This window comes from Pinus tabuliformis, chromosome 8 (genome assembly GCF_031772625.1).
Source record: "Pinus tabuliformis cultivar Carrire ecotype Pingquan chromosome 8, CPIR1, whole genome shotgun sequence".
Taxonomy (NCBI): domain Eukaryota; kingdom Viridiplantae; phylum Streptophyta; class Pinopsida; order Pinales; family Pinaceae; genus Pinus; species Pinus tabuliformis.
Window position 1 is genome coordinate 1,438,096,964 of NC_142294.1, and position 9,098 is coordinate 1,438,106,061.

At 39.5% G+C, this 9,098-nt stretch overlaps 1 protein-coding gene across 1 annotated transcript; it reads right to left on the reverse strand.

Moving 5' to 3' along the window:
- Positions 1–2,640: 2,640 nt before the first annotated feature.
- LOC149241095 (uncharacterized) lies at positions 2,641–3,404 on the reverse strand. The gene is made up of 2 exons (XM_089370431.1): positions 3,310–3,404; positions 2,641–3,070 (listed from the first exon to the last, which is right to left on the reverse strand). Exons 1-2 carry the CDS (start codon positions 3,402–3,404, stop codon positions 2,641–2,643), a joined length of 525 nt encoding a protein of 174 aa, XP_089226557.1.
- Positions 3,405–9,098: the final 5,694 nt, after the last annotated feature.

Below are 9,098 nucleotides of genomic sequence, written 5' to 3' on the forward strand. Positions count from 1 at the left end.
AGTATAAGAATTATAGTAGGGTGGATTTTTTATTTTATTATAAGGTATATTTTACAATCAATCTATAATAACATAGAAAAGAAAAAGGAGATTTTATAGCAATAACTTTACCTTAAATAAAATAAATATAATTAGAATTAGAATTAGAATGTGATTTTTTTTATAATAATATTTTTAGTGAAATATTTAGAAGCTCACGACTTATTTATTTAATTTATAAAAAAATTATTTATATATTTTAAAAAGGTAGTTTATTTATTATCTATTTTATAATTTTATTTTTTTAGATTTTTTTCAAAATTTTGTAGGAATTTGTTGGAGTTGCAAGTTTGAGTTGTGAGCTTTCTAATCAAAGATCACAATTTAACAAAAATTTGTATAGCCTAATTCTGCCCAAAAACTCCAAAACCTATAATAGTTTGACAATGCATTTTCTAAAAGTCGTAGTCTATGGGTGAAAATGCAAAACTGGGAAACACTTTTACCTTGTTTTTGACATTCAAAATTGTGAATTTTTATGTTTTTTCAACTTTACCTGGTAGAGACTCATATTTTATTTGAGAATTTTGCTTTGCAGTAAAAACAATATTTCTAGAGAATTGTCTTGACTTCTACTCAATTCTTTTATTTTTTATAGACACATCGCCAGAGAAATTTGGTGGATACTGAATGCATATACATGAAAAAAATTTCAGCACGAAAAAAAAGCTATATATTTATATTATATTCATTGTTTTGCATGATATCAACATACATGACTCGATTTGATAATGCCCTTACATAGACTGTTGTGTGGATTTCTCCACATCTAGAGATTTGGCAAGGTTGTATGAGATATGTCCTGCTTATGTACAAAATGTTTTGATGGAGATAGAAACATATGATCACCAGATATATAAAACAAAAAGATTTCCATGATATCAGAAAATATATATGTTCATACCTTTGCTGTGTGTTATGCCAATGTATGACCAAGTATAGAAAACATACCAAAATAATTCCATTGATAAAGAGTTATATACCCGGGAGGCAAAAGTCCTGGATCTGGAAACAGTTGCTTGTCGTTTGGATCTGCATCCTCCATACGCCTGGGGGGGAAGTTAGGCCCTTTTTGGATAATGCATCAACTTTCTTGTTTTTTGTTCTAGCAATGTGTGAAATAGTATAGTTCCTCTTGTTGTTCCATAAAGCTGCAATCCTGTCCAGCCATCCAGCAAGATGAATGTTTTTTATGTTATGCTTTGACAAAACATGATCAGTTATTAACTTCGAGTCTCCATAGATTTGTAAATTCGGAATGTCAAGGAAAGTGCAAAAGGAAAGGAGACCCGCTAATGCCACCGCCTCAGCTCTGTTGTTGGATCCCGGTCCAGCGTTCCAATGAATTTCAAATGCCTGTTCATCTGCTGTCCTGATGAAAACGCCACATGCGCACATCCCATGTTGTGCAGCACCGTCGAAGAAAGCACATGGAGGAGCCGTGGACACCAATGCCGTGTGTCTTCTATCGATCCTGTTCCTGTTGTCTGTTGCCATATGACTTCTCCCTTTCCTGTTCCTGAACTGTCCGGACATATCTAGGGCATTGTATAGAGATAGGATAGATGTAACAACAGAGGAGTTGGATTCCACTTTTGAATTGAAGAGCCTGCCATTTCTCCATTTCCATATAGCCCAAATGGTCAATAATGGGATGGGCCTCCATTCTTTGTTCATGGTGCTCCATCTTTTGAAAGCTTCAGGGATTGAAGGGAAGGAGCAACGAGTGAAACCATGGTGAGCCGCTAGATTTTGCCAGATAGGCTGCACCTGTGGGCATGTGAGAAATAGATGTAAATTGTTTTCAGAGTTGTTTCTACAAAGAAGGTAGATTGCAGGCCCATGCCAATTTCTTTTTTGTGAATTTTCCCAAGTGAGGTTCCTATTGTGGAACATCGGCCATGCAAAAAATATGATCTTCGTGGGGCATCCCAATTTCCAGAAAGTATGGGGAAAGATGTCTCCAATATTACCTGCCTCAGAGGTAAGAAATTGCTGATATATTTGTTTTACCTGGACTGCTGAGGATCCACCCAGGCCCTTCCATATGAGAAAGTCTTTGTCGGCAGAGCGATAAAAGCCATGGGCGTGCAGCGTGAATAAAACATCATTTAATTGAACCCCCAAGTCATCCTGGAGCTGTAAATCATTCGCTGTTTTCCAAATGGGAATGGCTCCCTCCCATTTACGAATGGCGCTGGCCCAAAAGAAAATACCTCTGTTGTGGAGCGATTTCAGCAAAAGAGGGGATATATGAATTTTTCCGGCCCCTCCAGCAAGTTCATCTCGACCAATCATGATCTTTTCTCCTGTCTGGAATTTCCAAGTAAGGTTTTGCCTGAAAAACGATTCCAGTTTCCTAAAGCCCCTCCAAATAGCGGATCCAAGTGGGGTCCCAATATGATTTGCCCTGATCCAGAATGACATGTCCCTATCGTCCATGTACTTAGCGCGAATGGCCGAGCTCCACAACGAGTCACCCATAATTTCTTTCCACACAGATTTTCAAAGAAGAGCCTTCCTAAAATGCGATAAATTTAAAATGCCCCATCCTTCCATATGTTTTGGGCGCGCCAGCACAGATAATTTGGATAGGTGGAATTAAAATTGGTCTTTTTTACATCCCCATATAAAGTTGGCAATCATCCTGTTCATGTTGTTTATGATAGCAGATGGGATATAGAACAGGTGCGCCCAATAGACCATTGTTTGAACAAGAACCGTTTGTGTCAGAATCATGCGGCCTCCTTTTGTTAGACATGTATACTCCCATGCTGCAATTTTCTTATAAAATCGATCTGCTATCCAAGACCAGTCCGCCACCCGATATCCTACTGATTTCAGATTAAATCCCAAGTATTTGAGCCCATTCTGGAGAGGAATAGCTTTGATGTTGAATAACTGAGAAAGGAAAGTAATTAGATTCCCATTTATGTCTTGAACATGAAAGGATGATTTCCCTTCGTTAACAATCATGCCAGTGGCGCATTGGAATCTTCCCAAGATCTCGTGAAGGCAAATCCAGGATGCTCTGCACAGAATTGCAGTGATAAGAATGTCATCGACGAAAAAATTATGGGATATGAATATCCCTCTACATAAAGGAAGGGGCCGACAGAATTTTTGTTGAATCGCCCTCTTGATATGGAGGCTGAGAGAGTCCATTACAAGTATGAATAGTAGTGGAGACAAGGAGCATCCTTGCCTAAGCCCCCTGGCTGCTTTAAAAAAAGGAGTGGGTAATCCGTTGATCAATACTGCATAATTTACCTCCTCCACACATGCCATGATCCACCTGGAACATCTGTTATCAAGTCCCATCCTCGCAAGGAGACATCAAATAAAGCCCCAGTCCACACTGTCATACGCCTTTTTTAGATCTATTTTTAATATAGCAGCATCCAATTTCCTGTAATGTATAGAATGTAGGGATTCTTGAGTGATGGCCATTACGTCTTAGATGTTCCTGTCCTTGAGAAAACCGTGCTGTTCAAAAGTCAGGTGTAGAGATAAAACATTCCTCACTCGTATTGCTATGATTTTGGAGATTGTCTTATACAAGACATTGCATACAGAAATAGGACAGTAATCTAAGAAAGATGCAGAGAGAGTCTTCTTAGGGATCAGAGCGATATAATTGGAGGTAATTCGATGACTGATATTACCATTTAATCTTGATTCCTTGACCATATTTAGAATGTCATTCTTAAACAAATAAAAAAAGTGGATAAATAAGTCAATAGACCAGCCGTCCGGCCCTGGGCATTTGTCTTTTTGAAAGGATTTCATCGTTGTCATTAATTCATCCTCAGTGACCTCAGAGAAAAGGGCAGCGTTTTGATTTTCATCAAACACAGTAGGGTACAGCTCTATGCCCCATAGGATATCTTCTATGTCGCTACCAATCTTTCTGCTGTAGGACGTTTTGAAGAATTTAACAGCTTCACGAGATATATCCTCCTGAGAGAAAACAGATTTACCAAATTCATCCTTAATCTCCCAAATCGTGTTCACTTGCCTCCGCCTATTTGCAAATCTGTGAAAAAACTTGGTATTTTTGTCACCTTCCCTAAGCCATATGGCACGACTCTTGAGTCGCCAAGTGGATTCTTCCTCTGCTAGAATCCTTTGTTTCATTTTTCCAAGGTCCCATATTTGTTTCCGCGTATGAGAGGATATGGAAGCGTTTTTAAAGTATGTAGATAAGAATTGCAATTTCTTATCTATATCTTTCAACTTTCTTCTATTCGTTACTGTTTTCTCCCTTTGCCATATTTTGACTTTGCTGCGAAGATTAGATAAACGATTAATAAAATCATGTGTCTGATTTTGAGCCTGACCTGTATGTTGCTGCCATGTTTCCTTTATAAACTGGTTGAAGTGTTCATCAGAGAGCCATGTTCGGTTGAATTTAAAAGGGTAGCCGAGTCTGCTTCCAGATTTATTCCATTGAATGAAAATGGGGCGATGATCAGATATAAACACAAGATATATTTTCATCATTGGGAGGCCAAATCTCTCAATCAACTTTCCATGAAGGATAAATCTGTCTAGCCTTTTGGCCATGTAGGAGTCGTTTGACCGGCCATTGTCCCAAGTGGGCCCTCGGCAGTCTGGTTGAATGTCAATGAAATTGTATTGGATGAAGGAATTTTGGATCATATGGCCAATTGGGTCCATTTTCCTGCCATTGCCCCAGATCTCATCGTTACAAAGAGTGCTATTGAAATCTCCCCCAATCATTAAGGAATCAATGTCAAGAAATTCAGATGACAGAAATTTTTCCCAAAAAGGATAACGATTCCTATATGGGGCATATAAATTTAAAATGTGAAAAGGCTCGGGACAGTCCCAAACGTAGGCCAAAATGAGAATGCCTGCAAAACATTGAAAGGCAACAACATTAATCCAATTTGGGTCCCATAACACAGCTAAACCTCCAGACAAACCAATAGCATTAGTAGCCACCATATGCCAAGTTGGGAACATCCTTCTGAAATAAGAAATAGTTTGTGAGCAGTCATGCATCGTTTCCTGGATCAAGAGCAATCTGGACTTTGTGGACCGAAATAGGTCCTTAAGGGCCATAAATTTTGGGTTAGCTCCCAAGCCTCGAATGTTCATAGACAGGATATTATTCATTGCGACCCTCAGAAGGTCGGCTTGCTCTAAGAGGCCCTGATGCAGTAAGATCATCCGAAGCTATTTCTGATATAGGAACATCAATTAGATTTAGATTCCTGGAAGCCAAATCCTTTCTACCCTGTCTTCCACGGAAGTGTCTACTTCCCCTCTTCTCTCGGCGACGGACCGTAATGTTTCCGGCCGAATTTGGGCTAATTACAGGGGAAGGGGAGCGGTCAGGTTTATGTATGGTAAGAGGTTTCAGATTTAAAGATGCCCGTTTGAGCAGCAGGTCTATATCACAGTCAAAAGAATTTTTATCTGAGGACCCCGGGGAGTTGAAGGGGGTGAAGGACTCACATACAGCTTTCCCTTTGTAGTCAGCTTTCTGGCCCCGGACAATAGAAGAAGGAATCTCATTGGAAGGGGAGGGATTAACGACAGGGGACAGAGGAGATGAAGATATATAATGAACGGGAGGGGAAGGACCAGCCGTGGATGGTTTGTCAACTGGTTGGGGAAGGGAAATGGCTGCATCGGGGATTGGTTCCGGAGGAGGGGGAGATAAAGGGAAGCCCATCAGAGGAGAATGCAGTTCAATGTAAGACCAATTATGATGCTTGGGCGTAAATGCTGACCGGGGACGACATTCATCTAGACCATTTTCCCGCCCAGGTGGTCTCGCAGATAGCGATCGGGCACGCAAGTGTCGAGAAGGTCTTTCCATGGACAGACCTTTGCGCGGGGAGAGCTGTGAGATTGAAATAGTAGAAGCCCGGAAAGGGTCAACATAGAGAGATTGTTCCTTTATTTCACATGTATTTGAAACTCCAGCTTTAATCTCTGTAATGTTCTTTTTATAGTGTCTAACAGCATGTCGCCGAGGACATTGAGGGAGGAGATGGCCTGTTCTGTGACACGCCGAGCACCTAAATGGGACTCCCCAGTGATCTAAATGTTGGTGGACGTATGACTTATTCCAGTTTAAGTCTATAGATTCCAGAAAACCACCCCTAAATTCTTTCTCTATAAGGATCCAAGCTACGCGCTTGTCCTTAGCACCAATGCATCTAGGATCAACGTAAATGAATCTTCCTATAGCATTGACGATTTTCTCCATAGATTCTTTGGTCCACAGCTCAATGGGCAATCCTGGAAACTTTAACCAAATGTAATTATTTTGTGGAGTGCTCCTAAGAGGATTAAATCCAATGTACCACCTGTGTAATGCCAAAAAAATTCGTTCCCGGACCCAGGGTTTTGAAAAAATGATTTCTAAGTCATGATCCCAAAGGAAATGGAAACTATACCAATTGTTCATAAGCCTAACAATGGTAGGGGAGTAACCAATCAGAGGAGCCCATTTGGCAGCAATCCAGGTTCTAATTTGTGCATCCTCCATAGCCGGAAAGAACCAGTGACCCACTAAAGCTCTCTTTTGCAAACTCAAGATTCTATCAAATAAAAGAGGGCCATCCAGGTTAATGGTGTTAGGCAGGGCGGAAGTTTTAACCGGCCAATTATTTTTGTGTTTCGGATGTGAATCAGAACCGTCACCCCTGGAGGATTGTTCCTTCTGAGTAGAGGGAATGATATCAGCATACAGTGTGGCTGCCCATTCAGATTTTGTAGTCTGGCTGACATGGACATTTTCTGCGTCAATGGTTGCCCGGACCAATGTTGATGCCGTGGAGTTGTCAGATGGGAAATCCATACAGAAGGACAGATACTAAATATCGAAGACCGAAAATAGATCCCCAGAGATATACTGGCAGACCAAGTACCTCCAGGTTTATTTATGAAAGGGAAATAGGACCAAAATAAGTCAGAGAAAGCAGTACAATATTGTCCGAAAAAGGATGGGTTCAAGAGGAGAGATAGGGGGATGACAGCTAGTGACGCAATTCACATAACACCAAAAACTTCCCTACTGGCAGATGGATAAGAGTGAACCTTCAATCATCTATAGGAAAAAGGGAAATGGCTGCGAGCATTAAATCAAAGAAGCAGGGAGAGAAGATGTCCCAGCATTATGACAGGCATCTGAACATCGGCAAACTGAAAATTCAAATTTTCCGGCACCAGAAAAGATGAAACTAGCAGGTGACCCTTGTGGAAAATCTGCCTCAGGAAGGCACTTCCGAGTAGACGATACAACAATAGTGAATCTCATACACACACCACCATGAACCTATCCTGAATCGAAAATCAGAGCATGGTTTGGAAATGATAACAAATTTCTTGAGGAATTTTATGGTTGCCCCCCACCAGCCTAAATATTCAGACCCGGACATATATATGAAAACCAATGTTGAATATAATATAGATAGAGCTAATTATATGAAGAGTAGGAGATGCGCTAATAAACAGATAATTCAGAGTCCAAAACTTATACCATTTTTGTAAGTGTATATTTCAACTTAAATACAGAAAAACAACATAAACAAAAACGTCTGACCTGAACCACGAGCGTTACTGAGTGGAGAGCACTGTGGGCCAGTATAATAGATGCGCCATATGCAGATTAAACCAGAGTTATCAGGAAATATGTGCCACTACAATATGTATGAGCGGTCTCTCAAAGGAATGTTATTGGAGCCGAATAGGTTTTAAAGGGAGAGGAGTCGCGAATGACAGGTATGAATGTCTCGCTCCTCAATCCAGGAGGTGGCCAAATGGAGAGCCAAAACCTCCAACAGTAGTCGGGAGATAGATAAATAAAGAGATATTAAGTCTGGAGAAGGATATAGTGGGAAAGGAATTTGCTAAGCATCAGTTCTGGAGATGAAAGTGAAAAGTCATGCCACGTTCAAGAACACATGCAGAAACCCGTCGGTAGGCATGACACATTTATGGGAGGATGGTGAACTTGGGTGGGACATGTCTCAGAGGGGAAAAACACCCATCATCCAATGATGGCTCGGAAATGCCCCTATCCTCCACCAGATGTTGAGAGTAGATATTATAGATATTGTAGGCCAAAAGACACAGGAAAAAAAAACAATGGCAGGAAAGTTACCTATTGGATGCAGACTGGTTCTCTCCATCTCGGCAGCTCAGCTAACTCCACAATATGTATGAAAACTTGGTGTAAACTAACAAAACCAACAATTTCCCTCATATACATGAAAATTTTAGAAAAGTATAATGATAAACTTTAGTTTTCACCATGGTTTCTAGAGATGGTAATTCATTTTGGGAAAAAAATGATATCATCACAATCTACACATATTGCACTCAACTTGGACTATTTTTGGTAAATTTTTAGATTCAATCACTATGTTTAGTTATTTGATGAGAGAGGGTAAGGAAAAAAAAGTTGATTTTTCAACACATTGGACTATCCATCAATTTTAATTTTAATGTGATTATCAATGAGTCTGCTAAAAATATTGTTTTGAAGAGGACACAAAAAGGAAATACCGAATAAATTTTCAAATGATTTAGTGTTCTGATTGTGAGGTTATTGATTTTTCATTTTAGGTAATTTTTAGAAGTCTGAAAATTTTAAGTGACAATTTAATATAAAATTATTAATAAATATCATTTATTCATTAAAATGAATAATTAATGAATAAATTTTTATTATTTGAAACTAGATTCATAGATGAATCCAATAATACCAAATGCGTCAACTCACTCCTAAATTTGGCAGGGATTCGACTCCGATGAACTAGTTATTTCCTAAAAACTCGTCGTTTTTTTTTTCGTTCACCAACAATAATTTTTTGTCGAGAAAATATTTCGGCGCTGAGAAAAATTCTCGGTTGAGAAAATTATAACTCTTGGCCGAGATTTTTTCGCAACTCTGGTGGGTGTTAACTGCACGGGGTTAACAATCTAAAAACTCTTGTCCAAGAAATTTCACAACTCTCCGACGAGAGTTATAATATAAAATTTTCCCTTGTGAACACTCTTGGTAGAGAGTTGTAGAA